General features: G+C 44.7%; 1 protein-coding gene across 2 annotated transcripts; it reads left to right on the forward strand.

Annotated features, from left to right (window-relative positions):
- Nucleotides 1-892: 892 nt before the first annotated feature.
- On the forward strand, nucleotides 893-21,859 carry LOC142584947 (dnaJ homolog subfamily B member 9-like). Of its 2 annotated transcripts, none has more exons than XM_075695312.1 (4): nucleotides 893-1,008; nucleotides 5,072-5,300; nucleotides 9,565-10,008; nucleotides 18,414-21,859. In XM_075695312.1, the coding sequence occupies exons 2-4, from the start codon at nucleotides 5,090-5,092 to the stop codon at nucleotides 18,482-18,484; spliced, it is 726 nt and encodes a 241-aa protein (XP_075551427.1). In that variant the 5' UTR covers nucleotides 893-1,008; nucleotides 5,072-5,089; the 3' UTR covers nucleotides 18,485-21,859. The 2 variants fall into 2 exon arrangements, with proteins under 2 accessions (XP_075551427.1, XP_075551428.1); XM_075695313.1 differs by lacking the exon at nucleotides 893-1,008 and adding an exon at nucleotides 1,303-1,489.
- Nucleotides 21,860-22,060: the final 201 nt, after the last annotated feature.

The following is a 22,060-nucleotide window of genomic DNA, read 5'->3' on the forward strand; positions in this document are numbered from 1 at the left end:
TCTGCCTTGCTTGCGTTTCCTTTCTTGAAAACGCTGCGCCCGCTACTTTCTTGTCGGCAATGCTATGTCATGCTAATAACGCACATGCCGTTCGTTACTGGGAAGTATGCTCGCAGCGTTAAAGAAATTAAGGAAATGCGGACAAGACAGATTACGTTTGTTGTTGTGTGGCAAGATACTACCCAAAGGGTGTAATTTTGTTTTACACTCTTAAAACGGTTGCATCCTTTGGGGTGCATATTTGTCCCACAACGATAATCGTCATCTGCCTTGCTTGCGTTTCCTTTCTTGAAACTCGGCGCTCGCTACTTTCCTGTCGAGAATGCTGCGTCACACTGATAACGCGCATGCCGTTCGTGACTGGGAAGTACCAGGCTCGCAGCGTTAAAGAAAGGAAACGCGGGCAAGACAGATGACGATTATCGTTGTGGGACAAGATACGCCCCAAAGGGTGTACATTTTTCTAAGAGAGTAGTGTGTGTCGTTGTGGGACAAGATAGGCCCCAAATGGTGCGTACAGATAATATCAGGACGCGCAAACAGGATCGACGAAGAAACGCCGGGGGGATGATATCGTGCACCTGTTCGTGCGCATTATTCATGGAATGATATATTCTATGCCCACTACAGTGTAACCTTGCTGAAGATGTTTTGACAACTGATCTGTACTGTGTTTTATACAGATCAGTGGCTCTAGCACATAAAAAGAAAAGAAGAAATGCCGCTTATTTGTTGAGTTACAATCGCAGTAGCTGACCAGCAAACCTCAGTAACTAGAACCAGTTCGCTAGTAAGTGCGAAAGAAATTCATCTATATAAACATTCATTTTACCGTTACAAGTGCTGCCCGCTGAAACTGCAGCCAGCCCGATAACGTCATCGCCATAGGTATCAGCCCCAAAATCGAAACAAAATTTGGTGGCCGCGGCCGCTTTCAGGTTCCCTATTCTGTTTTCCGCGCATGTCGTGGGCCTCTAAATTGTCGAAACAGGAGCTCTGAGTGACTCGGTGAGTTACAACGAAACGCGTTTTCTGGCGCACAACTTTCTTGCAGCTGTTTTGTGACTGAATCCCCGTGTCGTTCGTGCCCTGCCCACCCAATTAAGGCGCCTCAGGGTTTTCGCGCCAGTCGCCCCAATAAGCACGCTACGACGGCCCGCACTGGACCAAGAGACGTGGACAACAAAAATCGAGCGCCATTTCGGGCGTTGTTTTGGTTTTGTGCGCCCGAGTCGCCGCGCCGGCCTATATTTCCCTCTTCTCCTCACCGCTTCTCTCGACCGAGGCGTAGGCCAATGGGAAAAGACTTCGTGTCCCAAGGCTTCTTGGCAGCGCGGATATCACCTGTTCTGCTGTGAGTCCGCGAGTCGTTTGGCATTCCGGTCGAAGACGCTCGTTCCGGGAATACCTGCGCGTGCCTGCTACTTACTGTTTGGTATTCAGCGATTGTCGCTGTGGTAGCCCCGATAGTTGTCATCGCACTGTCAAGGTGAGACCGACGCGCGCGTCGTTTGAGTGTGCATCCCCAGCGCTTTCAAGATCTCTTGAGAGCGCGCCGCCGTTTTGTAATTTCTCCAAGCTTTATTTATGCGCATGTGCTTGCTTTATCCTACGAGTAACACGTCAACTTTGCAAGATTCTCTTCGCGTTATGTTTTTTTGTTCTGCTGTAGAGCACATGTATTAAATGTCACTGCTGCAAAACAATCCGTGCGTGTAGTAACGAGAGCTACTACAGTTTTGGGTGATCAGTGTTTCCGCGCAGGATGGGGCGCAGTGCTATATATCAAGCGCCCCTTCTCTTATCCCAGAGACAGTCATCCCCACCTGCGACTGACAACGGTGTCGTTTTATGGGGTGCGCTGATCGTATTAGCCCATTCAGTGGACGCGCCTGACGCAATCAACATCCCAGCTGTACCGTCAGCTGTGACCAGATTCAGACTCGAGTCCATTAAGTAGTACGTACGTGGCGTAAGCCGCGCAAGTAACGCAGGCGCCTTAAAAAAAAGAAATACGATGTAGAGCATTTCTCTCTCGATCGAAGGCTGGGTTTGTATTACTCTGTAATAATATTACAGCAAACGACTGGTACTGACCGAATAATATTCTAGTAATAATAATAATAAAAAGAAAAGAAAAGTGGCTCGTGTGACGAATATGTGTTTTAACTATTAGTATTTCTATATACCACAAAATCCTTTCTGTGGGAGGCCTGCGACCTTTGTTTGCAGTTTATCAGAAGGTTGTGCTATAAATAATCTTGACTTCGCCAGGTTGCGGCAAAAAAATAGCAAAAATTCACACTTACCTTAATGAGCCATTCACCGATTATCTCACACCTATTGTGTAAGGGTTTAAGTGCTGAAGTGATGCAAAGTGATAGATCCTTTGGGTTTATGTAGCACATTTAAGCATGAATTGAACTTTACTGTGGGTTTTTCGCTTGCCATTCCAATTTGTATTTTCATTTTGGGTGCAATGGAAATGTTAAACTTCGTTCTTTGTGCATGACAGGTAATAACTTGTGTGCATAAATTTTATGTTAGCTTATGATGCCAGTTTGTGCCACTCATCATTTGTGGCCTTCTTTAATGTCCATTTCACATTTCTGTAATTTTGCTTTCAACACCTTTTTATTTTTAAATATTATGGTAGCCCATATGTTAAGCAGAATTTTGGCTGTGAGGTTAGTTTGGCGATTGTGCAATGGGAATTGACATTCATAAGTAAATATTACAGTGATGTAATGAATATTCTGATGAAGACGCCTCATGTAATCCTCATCTCATCTTTCATCTCTGGGACCTTTGAGGTATAATAAATATATAAATTAAATAATTTTGGGCAAACAATCATTCCTTGGTGCACAAGAAGTTTCGTGTAAAGAAAAGCACTAGACCTTGTTCTTTTAACTGTAACTTCAAATCACGGAAATCTGGCAGATAGGTATGTGTTAGTCTAATTAGACGACATTCTGCTTGACAATCCTTCATTTGTGCTGAGACACAGTTTCACTTTTCGTGCACTTCCGGGACTGACCCATTAAATCTTGCATCAGCAGCGGTGGTTGTAGCTGGGCAACCTCTTAAGCGGCTATAAATAGGTCGTCTCATAAAAAGTGGGCCGGGCCTGCGGAGACAGGAAAGTGCTTTGGGCACGTGTGGACGGCTGTATATCATTTATACACTCAGTGCTTGCTGGCTATATGCACAAAAAGAAAAAACAACTTTCATTTAGCTTTAAATTAAACTGCTATCTCACAGCACAAGTAACTTTAAAATTGATAACTTGCAACTAATGTAGCAGTCATTTAGAGATGTGTATTGTGCAGTCTGTATTGTCAGTTTTATATTCACCTTTAGCGTTATTTTTTGTTTTTTTAACTCTGCACACGAAAAAGATGCCTCCCTATGTCTCATAATTGTTTCAATAACTATTCATTTCAGTTGTCAGTCAATCTGGCTTGAAGAAATTGCAGTTTGTGTTAGTAAACATACATAAACCATTCTGTATGTCAAACTAAGTTAACAATGACCAGAGTGCGAATTAAGAGTGTGAAACTACATAATAGTGATATGTTGATTATATGTAATGCTTATTAAGCGGCACAAATTAAATGTTAGTCCTGTGTGACTTTGTTCCAATCAGGAACTCTCACCTCCAGACCTGAAGCATGCTGCACTCAAGATTCATCGGGAAAGCCCAGTTATATACTGCTGGTCTGCATTGTATAGCTAAAGTTGTACTTCCTTACTTTAATAACCATTAACCTGTGAATGTAATTCTGTTGCTGACCATTGTGTGCTGTACACGCCCTATCAGTTACCATTTCATACTTTACCTTGATGGATAATCACTGATGCATGCAAGTCATTATCCAGTGCAACATTCAAGTTGCAGCATGCTTTACTTGAAGTGTTAGTATCTAAAACAGCACACGAGCAATCATGCATTTTTATTATGACCTTTCCATCAAATCTTCATATGGTGGCTATCTGTAAAACCAAAGTTTATTCTTCCCAATTCTCAAGTGTCTAAAACCACCCTTCAGAGGGAGGAGTCAGAATGATTTGTTACTCTTACTGTCAGCTTGTCAGTTGCAGCGCTGAGTATCGCAATGTTTGCCTCTTGATCGCCAATCACTTGTGCAAATATTTTTCTGTTGCCATTGCATCTTTCATATGCTACAGTGAAGCACCCGTACTTGGCAGGAGGCACATAATTGTTTCAAGTTATCTGGTGTTAGAATTGAACGAAGTGCTTAAAATGGATGGGTGCTTGATGAGACGTTGAACACAGTTGAAATAAATAAAAAGGGTAGTTTGAATTGACTGGTGCCAAATTGTAAAAAGTTCACTGCACAAGTTTTTGTCTTGGACTTGACTGCGTCTTGGTATTGGTATTGTCATTGGTATTGGTATTGGTGTCTGTCATGGCATGTTGCACCATCCGCCTGCTCTAGTGCATGAGAGTCATGAATAATGATTTATGAGAACTTCCACTGGTCATTTGAAAGGAGCCACTTAAGTCAGCAAGTGAGTGTGCAGGTGACTTTATGCATGTGGAAACTTTCAATTGAATTTCTACCTCAATGGTGGAGCAAAGAGGGAGTGATATATCTCGGAGCAATTTAGTCTGGAACGGTGAGAAATATGAATCTGCTCTGACATGACCAGCGTAGAACAAATTCTCAGCCGCAGTGCTAATGTATTCTGCTCCATGCTGGCTGGCGGCATTTAGCTTTAGTGAAGCAGACAAACACCTGCCGCAGTAGCTCAGTGGCTGTGGTGTTGCGCTGCTAAGCACAAGACCGTGAGTTTGACTCTAGCCGTGGCAGTTGCATTTCGGGGGGGTTGAAATGCAAAAACACTCATGTGCCATGCTTTGGGTGCTTGCTGAAGTGGGCCAGCTGGTTAAAATTAATCTGGAGCCCTCCACTACAATGTCTCTCATATCCCATTGTGCGTTTCCGGGATGTTAAACAGCTCAATTTAATTTTGAGTAGGTAGGCAGCAAACTGACAAATGCGTTTGTGACAAGGCACTTTCCTTTTCACTGACATTCTTGCAGATCCATTCTGCACGTACCATGAAGTGGTGGCCGGTGCTTCTTTTGGCGTGGGCGGCAGTCTTAGCGGTGAGCGCGGCTGAGGAGGAGGACTACTACAAGCTGTTGGGTGTCAAGCGCACAGCCACTGAACGGGAGATCAAGAAGGCATTCCGCAAGCTGGCCCTCAAGTACCACCCAGACAAGAACAAGGAGCCAGGCGCGGAGGAGAAGTTCAAGAATATTGCGCAGGGCAAGTGGACCACGGACTTTGTCTCGTTGTTTTGTTTCACTTCGTTCACAATTCTCATAGTGCAGATAAAGCAGGGGGGTACTTGTAATGGTTGGCCCAGTAATCAAGGCTCAAAGATGTTATAGAGGGGAGCCGTAGAACTCGGAAATTTAGTAAGAGAAAATTTAAAATTACTGGTTATCTAATACTAGCTAGTAATTCATGAAAATGAATGTCTTGCATATATGTAATTGATCGTGGAATGCTGTTCAAATCCTCCAAAGTTTGTCGGACGATTGAGTACAAGCAAACTTTTGTGTGACGTGTTAGTACCGAGTTTAATACTGAAATCGATACGGCAAGAAACAAAGGGTGGGGAAATCAGATCTAGGTGGAGCTGTAGGATTTGATAATAGATTTTGTGAAAATAAAGAAAGCCTGCAGTGTATGTGGTAGGATGCAACAGGGGGCACTTCAAGGGTGCTTTTTATGTACATGACAGCAGCTGTGCGGTTATAGATGTTAAAAACAAGTCTGTCTGCAATATTTTGAACAAAATCACTTGTACCTAAAAATGGCATCTTGTTACTAGGAAATGAATTCCATGTAGAAGCCGCACATGCAAGTTTCGTTCCGAAGTAGTAGCTTATGGTATTCTGCTGTGTACGAGGGCACAGGTTCGATTCACAGTTGCTGCGGCTGCATTTTGTTGGAGGCGGCATGCGAGAACATTCATGGAAGTAGGTTTATGTGCATAGTTAAAGAATGCAGCTAGTGAAAAAAAATCTGGAGCCTTCCAGCACGGTGTCTGTCAGAGCTCAGGTGTTGCTTTGCAATGTTAAACCTAAATCAGTCAATTCAACCGCCATCATAGAATGGGCGATAGAAAAGAACAATACAGTAGGTACGTTTGAAAACTGTTCCCAACTAACTTCGCAGTCTACAGTGTGGTCTACTGTTTAAGGGAACATTAAATTAATATTTCGGGACCACTTACAGCTCACTTGAGACATGCAAGGTTAGTAGTTTTATCGGCTGCATAAACTGTAGTAAAGATTCATTTATTTACTAAATTTACAGCCATGGTGTCACGCATGAACAGGCAAACATAAACAAATCTCACTCAATGGCCATGGATGCTCGCCGTCAGAACATTACCGTGAGGAAAAGCGGTGACAGCGGGGGAACGAACGCTTCTTACTGCCTTTAGCCTCGACATGGCTTCGAAACTTGAGATTAGACGACCTCCAACACTAGGTGCGCACACAAAGCCACAAGCCAACTTGCCTTTGTACCTGCCGCAGATTACCTACAAAATGTGGCCTGCATGGTTGTGCTCATCCGCGCCATGCGCAGCGATAGCCTGGCTAGTGTGCTCACGTGCCACCCTCCCTCCCCCTTAGTGCGCACTCCGTCATCCCTTTTCGCTTTCGTGCACAACAACAGGTAAGCAGGAAGACAGCACCTGTCAAGTGACCATCCTTCTGTGCTCGCCCTCTCACGACTTCCCTCATGCCTACCGCAAACAGCGTAGCCTTTGCAGTAATGCTTTACCTACAAAGATCTACCTAACTTCCTGCATCAAGCACATCTTTGCTATGAAGTTGGGCACTACTTCTGCTGTGTTGTTCACTGGAGCACAGATTAGGTGTTCTCACATTGCTGCACCCTGTACCAAACTGTGTTATTTGCACCACGCAAGTGCTCGAAAAGTGGCATCCTGCTTTGGTGAATGTGTACAAACTGCCGTATTGTTTCTGACCGCCCATATTCGAGCAAATTGACAGTCTGGTGTGTTGGTGTTGCAAAAAAAGTTGCAGTTTTGGCGAAGCATTGATTGCGATAGCAAACTAGTGAACAGCTAGCTATACGAAGTAAGAATAGTAGTCTTATCGGCCGTATGAACTTGTAAACATAGGCACACTAAATAAATTAACAAGCATGGTGCCATGCACACCCAAGCAAATATGAACACATCTCGCTCGACTATAGAAACTCGTCAAAATGCTGGAGTGAGGAAACGCGGCAGCAGCAGTGAGCGAGTTGACTTTTGTGCTGCGTCTTGCATCAACACGAACTAAGCTGTGAAAACACAGCGCGAGGCATACTTTGTCCCTGTCACAGATGGCTTTCCAGATATAGCGGCCCGGGCGGGTGCAGGTGGCTGCACGGGCTATCTGTAGTAGTATGCCTGCTCCCTACCTTACTGCCGGAGCGTTGCGTGCGACGGAAGACGGCACGCTTCCTCCCCGCTTTCCTCACCTGTGTGCATGAGGTTGAGCCATGATTGCCGGCACGCCCTAGCACACTTTCACTCGCATGTGGAGCACATGGTGCGCGGAAAAAGTTTTATCGCCTTTGGACTTTATACAGAACCTCATAGCAATGGCAGAAATACACCTGGAATGTCTGTACAATTGCTGTCTCAGTAAAACAGCAATATAGTGTGTAGGCACAGGTACATAGCCTTATGCATACCTATACTGTAAATTAGTCCATAACAGGCTTTTCTTGTGCATCCTGATTGCAAAAATTATTACTAATGGCAAGATATTGTGCTATTGATGAAAGATCTGAACTTCTCAATCGGGTATCAGTGCAAGGCAGCATGCCTTCCTTCTGCATTCTGTGTAGAAAGAAGGATTAAGGTGCTCAGATTGAATAAGCAGTCATTTAACCAGGACATTATGTCCGTGTGCAAGGTTGTGAAATTCTAGCAATGCTAAAATCTGGTTATCATAACTAGTACAGTGGAACCTTGGTAAAAAAAATTAATGAGGCGAAATTGCTGCTTAAACGGAGCAGCAGCCTCTAAATTGCTTGGTTTTGTAAAGAGGCAATGCAAGAAAAAAAGAAAAAATTTGTAAATCGGAACCATAATTCTTTAACTTTCTGTAACTGGAAAGCCAAATGCAAGCTCTAAAGGATTTTCGCACAGAACCAGGACCTGAATTTCTTTTCTTTTTTTTTTTTTGTGACACCTGTCGTCTGTGAAGAAAGGCACCCTTAAAGAGAGGTAGTAAGAAGTGATACATTGTTCATTCAAGCATATACTGTACATGTCGATTTGTACTGTGGGTAATGAAATAAAGGAAACTAGAGTGTGGCTGACATCTCTTCGACAGGAGATGGAGATCTGGTGCATACATTTACCGTAGTTTCGTCTATCTGTAACACTAGCATGGCAATGGTCGAAGTACGGGCTGACCAAGTCATATGTGCATGCAGGAGTTTCTTTTACTACTCTTCTTTGTTTTAGAGATGGGGCTCACTTCAAGAATAATGTTGCCTATGTTCTGGTGAATTAATTTCTTCAGACTTCCGTTTATTAATTCTTGTATGCAGTTCCCACTGAGTCACAATTATTGGTCAGTGACTGTATTGGTTCCACATTAAACTTTTAAAGGCACTTTGTCATTTTCTTTTCTTTTTGTAAAGAACTTGCTGCCAGATTCACTTCTTGAGCCTTGACATTTCTGAAAGCTATGTTAACCAGGTGTACAACATATAGTGCTTACACTGCTGTACACATCTGTACATATTTCTCAGTAAGTGTTAATTGGAGAATATTTCTCCAGTCTCTTGAGGTTTTGCTTGACAAGGTCCTCCTGTAGGCCGTTATATGTGTTGTCTGTATTGCAGCCAAATTTTCATGATACAATTCATGGTTGTCACAAATTTCAGAGTGATAAGATTTTGAAAAGTCCTTGCAAGAATGCATTAGGTGCAGTACTTTCAGTTTCGGGATAACTTAAGCGCTCTTCCAGTTTACAGTGGATTATAGACATTTCTGAGCCACCACAGGGTCTCTCTTGTTCAGAGGAGTACATTTCTGAAGCCGGCATTCGAAATCGTTATCTTTCGGGATCTTAGCAGGGTCCAGCTCACTTGAAAAGCGCTGACTCGGGCATGCAGCAACTACTGGCAACACAGAAAAAGGCATGAACATAAAATTTTGCATTCTACAAGTGTGTTCAGTGCACAGACAACATTGCGGGAATAAAGATTCAGAAAGCCATCAGAGACTTTTCTAACTAAAGATATAAACATAAATGTAGGAAACCCATCTCACCTTCAATTTTATGCTGCAACAAACCTTTGTTACGGACTGTACAAGTTTTGGATGATACAAATAAATTACGAGGCCTCGAGAATATCGTATTATTGGAATTTTTCTGTAGTTTTTGTGGCCATATAACATCTTCATTGTTTTCCTGAAATGGAAAGTACCTTTCAAGCCTGTGTTAACATTCTTTATTTTTTTTTATTTCCCTCGCCTGAACAGCTTACGAGGTCCTGTCGGATACCGAGAAGCGCCAGAAGTACGACCAGTTTGGAAGCTCTGCCTTCAAGCAAGGCGGTGACGGGGGCGGCAGGACGCAGTTCCATGACTTCGACATGCACGACTTCTTCCGTCACTTCGACGATGCCTTCAACTTCCACCAGCAGCAGCACGGCCAAGCGCATTTCCACAATGGCCCTCCCAACTTTGGTCAGCAAAAGCCACACCAACACCATCACCACGGAGGCCAACGCTCTTTCTTTGGCAATGCATTCAACATGGAGGACCTGTTTTCTGACTTTGACGATGAGCGTGAGGACTGGATGGGCGGTGGCGGGGGCGGACCCTTTGGTGAAGTCTTCGGCTCAGGCGACTCCTTTGCACGGTCACACTTCTCACGTCACGCGCAGAACCACCGGGCCAACATGTTTCACCAGCATAGTGATGGTACGTACTCACCCAAGTGGTATACAGTCAAAGCTTAGCGTGATGATAGTCATGATCCAATTAAGAGGCACTGGAGAGCTGTGAAATTGTCAACGAAAGTTAGATTGGCAGATTGTGCTTATAGAATACCAAACGTGTGACTGTTACCACGGCTAACTTCTTTCTGTTTGGTGCCGGTTTATTACTGGCTGATACGCTGTAGTACACACCACAAGCACTTTCTCGTGAGACAATGCTGCTTGGAGCTTTGGAATATAATATGCAAAGTAGTGGTGTCAAACATGGGCATTAACTGCAAATAAATGTTTACCCTGTAAAGGTAGATTCTGCAGGTTTCATCCTTTTCTGATTGCAAGATTGCGAGGTATGCTTAATTGGTGCATTTGTCTTGTTAGAAAATCAGATGCACATTGTTTTCCAATGCCAACCCTTAAGAACTCTATGCACAATATAATTGGGTAAATAATATTGCAAAATAAAGTGGTTGTGTGTTTGAATGCTTATTCAGATTATTCTTTTAATTCGACCCACTGGATAATTCCGTTCCATTGTTCACATCAAGGTCAGCTTAATGGAAGTCGACCGTTTATTTCAAGTTTGGCATGGCATGGGCTACTACAGCAATATTCTGTGGCACCACTGTGAATGCCAGTGAAGGACTGTTACACAACAGCTAGCGATGAAATATGTTGGGTGCTAAGAGATAACTTAGGAATACAGCAATACTTGTGGTCACTTGGCATGTGAATAAGAAAATAAACTTTGTTAAAAAGAATGGTCCGGCAGTTTTGGTTGTAATGGCCTCAGGTGGTGGCATGTAAGACAGACAGAGAACTTTAATTTGATGGCATGTGTACTTCTTTTAATACCATGGCCAGAATGTTCCTTGGGCCTTGCAGGAATAGTTGTGCGATTGCCAGCAATGGCCAGCTTTGAAATCTTTCTATTCTTTTAGTGAACAACAAAGAAATATGATTCGCATAAGGCGTCTGGTGTGTTGACATCACTTTCTTTCTCGCAGAAAAGCGGTTCTCATCAGAAGGGACACTTCATAAATTCCGTAGCAATAAATTTATCTCTAGCTTGACCAAAGAAGGCCAGCTTACCTTTGAACTATGTAAAAAGCCTAGTTTCAGCTAGCGCAGATGACAGTGCAGCTTGCGTACAAAATTTAATGCTAGAAATAAAAGTCATGAAAAGCTTGTAAAAACTGATGGTCTTGATTCTTAAAGTTAAAGAAATGTGGCCATTACTGCTTATCGGAAGCGACGCACCACCCAGAACATTGAGAACCAGCACAGCTCTTCTGCGTGATGGCATGGCCTGTGATATCAGGCAGTGCCCACAGCATACCAGCAATCTCGGAAGCGACATCCTTTAATTTGCGTTATACATTCGCTAACCATCAGGTGCATACATTGTGTGCTCAAATGCTATTGAAAGGCTGTTGACAAGAAGATTGAATGAATACCAACCCTACAGGATTGCCTAGATTGCTTCTTTAGTGTATACTACTCATAGATAACCATCTTAGACAGAGCGAAATTTCTTTGCATTTGGCCTTTAGTTTCCCTCTAATTTAAGGCCTTGTGCGCAATGTGAGAAACAAGCCAGCATTCCATTGATGCCCAAAACGACAATATAAAACTAACTTAATTTTAATACTGCTATATATGTTGTAGGAATTCAGTGTCAAGTGGGTAAAAGTGAACAGCCCGGGTGGCATTCTGCGGCATGGAGGAAAAGGAAGAACGCTATGGTTCTGGTCGGGTCCAGCTGCCCCGGTCTTTGGTGCTGTCACTTCCCCACAATGTGCATATTGAATCGGCAAAACTAAAGCTTACATTGTATAACGGGTTATCTATTTTAGTAGAAACACACTTATCGAATTTCACTAATCTCTATGCGTAATAATCATTGTAAACCACATGGCCCGATTGTAGATTGAAGCCAAGCAGTTATGGAGGGCTTAGGCTTGGTAATATCGATTAACAATTAATTGGTTAAAGGTATCCCGTAAAATTATTAATCTACATCAATGTCCACCTTTCGTTTAATCGATTTAACCAATTAGACACATTTAATTAACCGTTTCTGGGAGTTCGACAAGAGGGGTGCGAAAATTTTGAAATTTCACTAGAATGCAGCTGTGTTAGAGCGACTGTCACTTGTTCTTCCGAGGCCCGACTGATGGCAGGCTGAGCGCTTCCCCTCCTCTTTCTCCCTCTCCCCCGCCACCTATTACGCACACCGCCAGAAGCTTGAAATGCACCCGTAATTCAAGGCATACTATGGCAGCCTAGTCATTGATCGTTGATTTGCACCAGTTTGGAGCATGTATTTGACATAGCGATGGAGTTCATGTCAATTCCAGCGAATCTATAGCTTCCGAGCATCTATACTTGCCTGCTGGTTGTGTGGCCATTTGAAGATGTCAGTTTCACCCACACATCCCAGCCAATTCACATTCCTTCACTCTGTAGGAAAGAGCATGTCGCTTGAAACCCTAAACCAGTAATTTTCTTGTTTCTTGTGATTTTCATATTGCAATTTCTTGCACATTTTATTCGAACTTCACCCTTCATTTTTGCCACTTTTCTTATTTCGTGTTTAAGCGTACATTCTACAGGGATTCCCTAGTGCCATGCATCTTGTTTAATTCTGCTCTAAGTGCCATTTTATAACATATAGTGTTTATCGTTCCATAGGCCACTAGTGCGAACTCTATTTAATCTTGGTCCTGTGTGGAACGCTGCCTTTTTGTCTCTGAGAATTTACAGCTACTTTGTGGGAGACGCCACTCCCTTAACTACGGCGATGGACGTGGAGTCGCCTGGAGAGGTTCCTGGTCCCTCTACGTCAACAGCGACCGCACCGAGAAAGCGGTCTAGTCGCCCGAGTGACACCTACAGCGAGGACACTGTGATCTACTCAGGGACCAGTGATGAAACCTCGGATGACAGCGACTTCGTGCCCGTAGCGAAGCACAAAGCAAAGAGAAGGCTCGTCAGGACGTCTCCTTCCACAAGTAAGGCAACTGTGATCCCGACGCGAAAGCCATCAGACCTCACCATTTTATATGTGCCTGTGGCTGCTAGCGACAATCTGAACCGGATCAACCGCCAAGCCACATCTGTATCGCTCGAGGCACTTGTTCCGGGTCAGATCAAAGATATAAGGATCAACGGCCGTAAGAACATCCTCGCTATAGATGTCACAAACCGCAGCGCGCTAGACATCCTGAGCAACGTTAAGGTGCTGGATAGCATCAACGTACGCTGCTATAAACAAGACCATCATGACTCTACGGCCGGCGTTGTGTATGACGTAGATAATTCCATAAGCGATGCTGACCTGCATATACTCATCAAGCCGGCGACAGAGGGAATTGCCATATTGCAAGCCCGCCGCCTGGGAAACTCGCAGTGTGTCAAGTTAACTTTCAAAGGAGACAGCCTACCGTCCCACGTCAAGGTCGGTCACTTCCGACACATTGTACGGCCTTTTGTGCCAAAGCCGCTTCAGTGCAGGAAGTGTCAAAGGATAGGGCACGTTAGTGCGGTTTGCACAAACGCTGCCGTATGCTCACGGTGCTCTGGTTCGCACAGCTCCGACGCCTGTCGTGCAGAAAACCAAAAGTGCGCAAATTGTCAGGGCTCTCACGATGCAACTTCGAAGAATTGCCCACATGTGAAAAATGAGGCGAAAGTCTTGAGGCAAATGGTCAGGGATGGTTCCTCGCACAGGGAGGCTGCCACTAAGGTGCGACGTCGACGTTCACGTCGCCGGAGATCTAGGAAACCCACTGCTATTGCTAAGGATGCACCGCGTCCACTGACAGTCCAGCAACTTCTGCATACAACTAGCAATAGCAGCACTGAGATTCCTCAGCAGAATGTCTCCCATATCATTGCCTCAAGCGAGGAGTGGCCGCCATTGCCACGGCTAGATCCACCAGCGGAGCGACAAGATGTAGCACGCTCGCCGAATCATGCTTCACCTTCTGGCAGCAACCAAGACAACGACAAACAAGTTGTCACCATGATAAGGGCCCTTATGAACACGCTACGAGCACTGCTGACCGCCATACACACTCCGGCGGCTCGAGGCGCACTTCAAATACTGGATGCCCTGTATCCGGTACTGTCCGGTCTTGAGAAGCACCATGGCTGCTCCTCTACATTCGTTCCTTAAAGAGGTCAAGGAAGCGTCTATCTTCCAATGGAATGTCAGAGGCATTAAATCGCGTATTTCGGACTTTCGTCCGTTTGTTTTTAAGAACAAATTTACAATCATCGTCATTTGTGAACCCAACGTTGAGAGCGCCATCCGCCTATCAGGATATGAAGCTTTCATGTCTGCCACCTGTACCGACCGCAGCAAAGTCATCGTTTATATCAGATGCGATTTCACATATGTTTTACACCCAGTGGCACCTGATGACGACAATCAGTATGTGTGTTTGACTATAAAATGCAAGAACGTCGCACTCACGCTCATAGGTGCCTACATTTCACCTAATAGTCGATTTGACAACGCACGACTGGGTGCAATTTTAACAGCGACACCTGGACCATGGGTTATTACCGGCGACTTCAATGCGCATCATCCGCTATGGGGAAGCTTAAAGATGGACTGTCGAGGCAGACGTGTACTATCCTTCGCGTCGGACCATGAGCTCTGCTGCCTAAATGATGGCAGTCCCACTTTTCTGCGGGGATTCACATACAGCAGCTGCCTGGACTTGACATTTGTTTCAAGATGCCTCAGTGCCAGTGTGAAATGGTTCACGGACAACGAAACGCATGGTAGTGACCACGTTCCAACATATGTCAAAATCGACGGCATACGCAAGTCACACTCTACTACAGTTCTTCATCACATCGACTGGCCTAAATACACATTGCTCATGGAGAAGAATTGCCAAGAGATCCAGGACTGTCTGCCTGGCAACATCGAGAAGCTAATTAACGCTGCTGCTCAAGAAGCCACAAGATCTTTCAGGCCTATTCCTAAATTTTCTGAATTCGAAGCAGAATTGGAGCGGCTTCGAGCAATCCGCCGTCGCGCGGAAAGAAGGTACAGGCGCACCAAGTCCATCTACGACCTACGGGAGGCGAGACGCATACAGAAGAAGATCCAGCGTCGGATCAACTCCCTGCAGTCTCTAAGATGGAAGACCTTCTGTGATACCCTTGATCCACGTAAACCCCTGTCACATATATGGAGAACAGTGCGTGGTCTTCGAACATCACCGCAACAACGCCACCCCTTCAAATGCCTGGCTCTCTACCAAGGTCGCAGAGAGATCGACGTAGCGGAGGACTTCTGTTTCAAAGTTGCTGGTTTACCGCCATCGTTCGCTATACGTGATCCCCGTGATGTTCCAATCTCGCGGGATTCTCGTATGGACAATCTGTTTTCCATCGAGGAGTTGCAGGCGGCGTTGGCAGCGTGCAGACGTTCCTCATCGCCTGGGCCTGACGGGGTGACATACGCAGCTCTTGGAAACCTCGGTCACACAGCCCGGCATGCACTTCTAGACGTGTACAATAATTCATGGCGTGATGGAGAAGTTCCAGCTGCATGGAAGTCCAGCCGCCTTGTGCCTTTGCTCAAGCCAGGTAAATCACCCCTAGATGTGGCGTCTTATCGTCCCATTGCTCTGGCCAGTTGTCTAGGAAAGGTGATGGAGAGGATGGTGCTGACGCGTCTAGAGTGGTATCTAGAACACTACCGGTTATATCCTGACGCTATGGCAGGCTTTCGACGCGGACGCTCTTCTATAGACAACGTTATAGATCTTGTCTCGTCTGTTCAGCACGAAAAAAGCCTCAGGAGACTGTCAGCGGCGATGTTCCTGGATGTCAAAGGCGCATATGACAACGTAACCCATCAAGCCATCCTGGACGCCTTGGGTGAGGTCGGCCTAGGCGGCCTTGTTTTTCGGTGGATATGCAGCTTCTTGAAGGACAGGTCATTCTTTGTGCAAACAGAGGACGGTGCGTCATCACAACGCAACACGTACCGAGGCGTACCACAAGGCGGAGTTTTGAGCCCCACTCTATTTAACCTGGTGCTCATCGACCTGGTCCATACCCTTCCGGAATCCGTCCATGTGTCGATCTATGCAGACGATATATGCATTTGGTCATCAGGAGCGACGCGTCCTCAGGTGCGCGCCAGACTTCAAAAAGCGGCCACACTAACATCAGGTTATCTTCGAGCACGAGGTCTGGAGCTGTCCTGCGAGAAGTGCTCTATAGTCGCTTTCACGCGTAAAGCAATGAAACCGTACGTTATCAGAATTAATGGACAGCCAATTGCCTACGAGAAGACGCACCGGTTTCTAGGAGTGATAATAGATCGCGACCTTTCCTGGAGTCCTCAAATATCCTACCTAAAAAGGAAATTAGTCATGATAACCCACGTGCTCAGATTTCTTGCGGGCAAGTCATGGGGTGCGTCTGTGAGTGCGATGCTCCAACTCTATAACGCACTGTTCCTCGGTCTCCTGCGCTATAGCTTACCTGTACTGGGTGGGACCGGCAAGACCAACCTCCGTGCCCTCCAATCTGTACAAGCGCAAGCTCTGCGAATTTGCCTTGGTCTTCCCAGATGTGCGTCCACGGCAGCAACAATAGCCATCGCGCATGACCACCCCATCAACACGTATCTTCAAGTCGACACTTTAAGGATGCATATCAGGCACTTCGCCCGCCTTCCATCGCATCATCTCGCCTCCCTTCCTGCCGCTCGACCTCGTTCAGCGTTTAGCAAGATTATTGCCGCCAACCATGGAATTTTACCGTCAAACTTCACGCCTGCAGCACGACCACCTCAACCGCTGTGGTGCCTCCATCCACTCCAGGCTCTTCTTGCTATTCCCGGTATCAAAAGGAAAACGGAGATGTCCACTATCGCCCTCAAACAAACCGTGCTTTCAGTGCTACATGAACAGCACAGAGGACGCATCCATGTTTACACAGACGGTTCTGTATCCTCTAATAGTTCAGCTGGAGCAGTGGTGATTCCCGCAGAGTGCGTCACCCTCAAGTTCAAGACATCTCACATTACGTCATCGACGGCTGCAGAACTCGCAGCTATCCGTGCTGCTCTGGAGTTTATAGTTCACAAATCATCACATTCATGGTCCATCTTATGTGACTCAAAGGCAGCTCTTCAGTGTCTGATGTCTCCTTTCAACCATGGACCAAATGAGCACCTAGTCGCAGACATCCGACTGCTCCACCATCACGCAATCAACAAGGGACACAACATCATCTACCAGTGGATACCGGGACACTGTGGAATTTCAGGAAATGACAGTGCGGATGACGCTGCCCGGTCGGCTCATGATGGTGCCCAGATTATACCCATACCGCTGTCAAGAACAGATGCAGCCACAAGTCTTCGTTCCCTCGCCCGCGAGCTTACGCAGAATCTGTGGAACACCAGTGATTTCACGAACGCACGTCTCCACAAATTGGATCCACGTCTGCAACTCCGCCTACCACCAGGGTTGCCACGAGCGGAAGCAACACTTCTGTGCCGCCTGTGGCTCGGCGTGGCATTCACGAACTCATATTCATTCCGCATTGGCATGGCCGACAGCCCTACTTGTGACACCTGCGGCTGCGAGGAGACGATTCAACACCTCCTATGTGACTGTTCCCGTTACGCAGTGCGAAGAAAAGTGCTCGTGACCGCTCTCGCAAAACTGGACAATCGCCCCTTTACAGAGGAAAAAGCTCTAGGACATTGGTCCAGACGGGCTTCGGCACTCAAGGCCTTAAGGGCTTTGTTGAAGTTTTTAAGGAACTGCGAATTGTGCGACCACCTTTGAACGTTGTAGCGCGTAGTTTCGCTTTACTGTGTGAATTTTCTCTTTTTTTTCCATTTTTTCCCTTTTCTTCTTTCTCCTTTTATTCCCTTTACCCCTTTCCCCAGCACAGGGTAGCCAGCCGGTACTTACACTGGCTAACCTCCCTGTCTTTCCTCTCCTTTGTCTCCTCCTCCTCCTATTTAATCTTTAACAAATTTAAGATTATTCTTTATCATACATTATACACTCGTATTTTTAACTTGGTTACATGTCTCAAACATTAATATTGGGTCCCACAAAAGTAGATACCTGTGTTTCAACCTTTTTGAAGTGCCTGGCCAAAATTTTCATTAATCAAGTAATTGATAATAAATCCTGCATCGAAAGCAATTAATTGATTAAAGGCTAAATGAATGATTAATTGTTAATTGAATTAAAAAATTAATTGACCATCCCCAGGATTGCTGATAAGTCTTAACAAGAACATCAAGGCATTTAACCATGTATATTGAGGATTTATCTCACGAAGGAGACACTATCCTTACTAAAATGTATTGTCTTCCTTTTTTCTTGTTTTTAGGGCAAGGCCACTGCAAGACAGTCACACAGAGAGTCGGCAACATGGTGACAACTTATACTCAGTGCTCGTAGGAACCAAAGAAGCTTCGAGTGTGGGTCTCCCTGCCTTGAGTGAAAAGCTGGAACTGTAAATTCAAGGTGCACAGGTCGTGCTTGTAAAAAGCAGACTAACTGTAGCACCGTGCTCTGATCTGTGATGTTTGGGCGCGAGCCCACACTTTTCTGCAGCATGCTGCAATCCGGTTAAGGATTTGTTGTTGTTTTATGTTGTGTACATACTCAAGTCTCTCCTTACTTTTTTTTTTCTTCTTGTAAATTGTCTGCCTATTGAAGGTTGTGACTGGCCAAAGTAGACCCAGAAGCTTTGTAGTCAGGGAATTTGTATGGTGTGTGTGAGAAATGGAAGTACTGAAACCCTTTGTGAAACCTCCACAGGCACTAATCAACCAGTGCCACATAAACAGGTAGTAGTATTGAGCAGACTACACAGCGTTTCTATACTGAAGTACTTCAGCCATTGGGTGGGATAAAAAATAATGTTGCACTGGGCTGGAAGTAGCCAATGAAAAATTACCGCCAAATGTAATAGCATTTCACTGTGCCTGGGTATATGTGCTTATTGAGCCAGATTACATTTATACTGGTCATCCATTTTAATAGAAGCAAACTTCAATATTAAAGATTTTCTGTAGTGGATAACAGTTCTGTCACATCACCTGGATTACTTGAACAGGCAGGCACTACTTGCCACGCAAACTGCAGGGTGATGCAGGGCTGATGAAAATATTTTCACGGCGTTGTGCCTCTGTGAGAAAGGTTTGTAAACTGCTTTACCCAATGTGGGGAGCTTTGATAGCGATGGCACAGGTCTGATAAATACTTTCTGGCAATTGTTACTGTTTCATTTCTGTGACTTCGCATCATGCGTGGAGAGGTGCTAGGTAAGCATGCAAGAACATAATTTATTGTTGGCTATGGCTCTGTGCTTGGCAATGATTGGCCACTGCTTTTCATCGCATGTTACTTGCAACTGCGCATAGCCTAAAAACAAGTGTTGTGGTTCACTGCATTTAATTTGCACAGTGTTCAACATAAATATAGGCCACAACATGTTGGCATGACAGAGACATGACGGTGACTGGTAGGGCACATGGTGTGACGACAACACACGCTATGCAAGAGACAGTCGTGCCAGTGGAAGCTGCTATTTCTTTTCACCAGCTCCCGCACATTTGGTGTTGCGTGAGTTGTGTCGTCATATTTATTGTTTTACTCTAGGTCTGTATTTTTTAATGATCCACTTCACTTCTCATTCCTTTTCACTCCTTGTCATGGGCTTGGGACGCGGATGCTGCTGTTATCACTGCCGTTGTCAACTCGGCACAACATGCGACAAGATGAGAAGAATGGAAAATGAAATGGAATGTTACATAGTACGAGTACTGCATTCTATTTTGCGCGAGAGATATATATCAAAGTACTGGCTTGTTTTGCCATTTTGCCCAAATTTATTGGTTTCTTTACAAATGCGAATTCCGCAGTATTATTTATTTATTTACACTAGATGACTCTTGAATGCTTTTTGTCATCTTGGGGATTCGGTGTGGCAGTGGATGTTTGTTGAGGTACTTCTCTGCTTTTTTTGTGTGTGTTTAGAAAGTGTTGTACACTTCATAACAGCTCTGTATAGTAAGCATTCATTGTAGATATCTGTAAATAGCCTTAGATTTTTAAAAAGTCGGCCTCCATTCCACCCTGTGAAAGTATATGTACAGTGAAGCTGTTGCCGCCGTTACATGCCACCACCACAAGCGACGTACATCACGCCCGCACGCATGTGTCCGAAAGTGCAACAAGGATCCTCATTCTTCTAGGCCTTCCACCAACTGCACGTGCATTATTGAGCTAAATGAATTTTTCAAAGTAAAATGCGTTGGAAAAGTAAGACTTACACACAAGCTACAGACATGATAGCTTCGGATTGTTCAAATAAATGGTGGAGCCGTTAGCACAGCATACGTGCTCATTCTTGTAGGCCCTCTGCCTCGTGCAAGTGCATTATTGAACTAATTGAATTTTTCAAAGTAAACTGCATCAGAAAATTAGTGAAATACGACTTGCACACAACCTGCAGACATGATAGCATCGGAGTGTATTATTCGAATGTACGGAAAACATAGTTCTGTTATGCAGAAACTCGAACACAGAGCCTCCAGCTGCCGCTTGTTCTTGTGCTAGTAAGACCTTGCACGTGGACACAAAACGTCCCGACCAACTAGAGGCTAACAGCTTCACTGTAAAACTCGCTGAACTGTATAGTAGCCCTGTTGGCCTGAAATATTGAACCATGTTTTGATGCTGGTTGCATTGCTACTAGACCAAAAAAAAAAAGAAGTTAGCCAAATGAACGAAGGCCTTTTGCAATTATCATCTGCTTGACAAAGTTCAGAGGTTCATTAGTAAGTGAACTTCCGTGTTGAAAGGTTTTTCACCACATGATCACGGTTAGTTGTAGGGCCACTCATTATTTACTGTGCAGTTGTTGGTGTTTCATTGACATCTTGCCAAGCTTTATTAGCTTTTGAACACCACATTCAGTACAAGCAATGCTCAGAGACTATCAAGTCTCTGAGCACATGTCCTCATCAGTTGTCACATTCAAATGGTGGCAGAATTTTTTTTGATATGTGGACCGAGGTTTCAGTGCACATAAAAGAACTCCATGCAGTCAAAATAATCTGGAGCCCTTCACAGTTGCATGTCTCATATTAATTGTGTTGCTTTGGGATGCTAAGACTTGTCAATCCTATAGTAACAAGATGGGACAAGTTACGTTCATGAAAGTGTAGGTGGCAGTGCCAATAAAATTTGATGTGTAGGTCAACGGCTTAGCTAGTCTTGGCACTAAAGATAGCTGTTACAACTCTAAGTATAGTGGCAAGGTGTTCAAAATGGTTGGCAACCATGACATTTACTGAGGCCACTTGTACGGCCTACTATTGTGGTGAGATTGGTCTGTGTTCAGTCAAGCACCTTTAAAGATATGCAAAGATTTTAGAGCAAATATCTTGTACTTTGCACAGTAAGCGCTAGTGAACGAGATTAGTCTATTGTATCCGAGAGGTTCCTGTACGCCAAGCAAGATAGTAAAATCGAAAGGACAACCCATTTTTCAATACCGGTGCATTTATTCTGCCACAGTGTGCAACTTTGAATCATACTTTTAAACAATATGACATTCAAAATTCGGCAACCCAATACAACGAGCCATTGAGAGCAGTTCTTTCAGTAATGTATACTGTACTTTACTGTTCTTGTTGTGCATTGCTATGATTCTCAAGTTTCTTGGATTGTAAAGGTGATACTACCAACTGTGCAGTGTATTGTGATTGTTGGCACCTGCTGTTAAACTTGAAATGGCAGCAATAAAATGTTTATGGCTCGTTATTCTGCTTCTGTCGAGGCCTGGTGCAATGAGCGATGCGACAGTGCGAGCACCTGTTGTGTGGCTCGCTCTTCGCATTTGGTCTCCTTAGATTACACTGCACTCTGACCATCTTTCCGCTGTTTCAAACAGCATGCTCCTTTAAACCTGTGTGCATTCATTATAACAGTCCATAATTTGTGGTGCTCTATATCACAGGGGTG

The sequence above is a fragment of the Dermacentor variabilis genome, chromosome 6, assembly GCF_050947875.1.
Source record: "Dermacentor variabilis isolate Ectoservices chromosome 6, ASM5094787v1, whole genome shotgun sequence".
NCBI lineage: Eukaryota > Metazoa > Arthropoda > Arachnida > Ixodida > Ixodidae > Dermacentor > Dermacentor variabilis.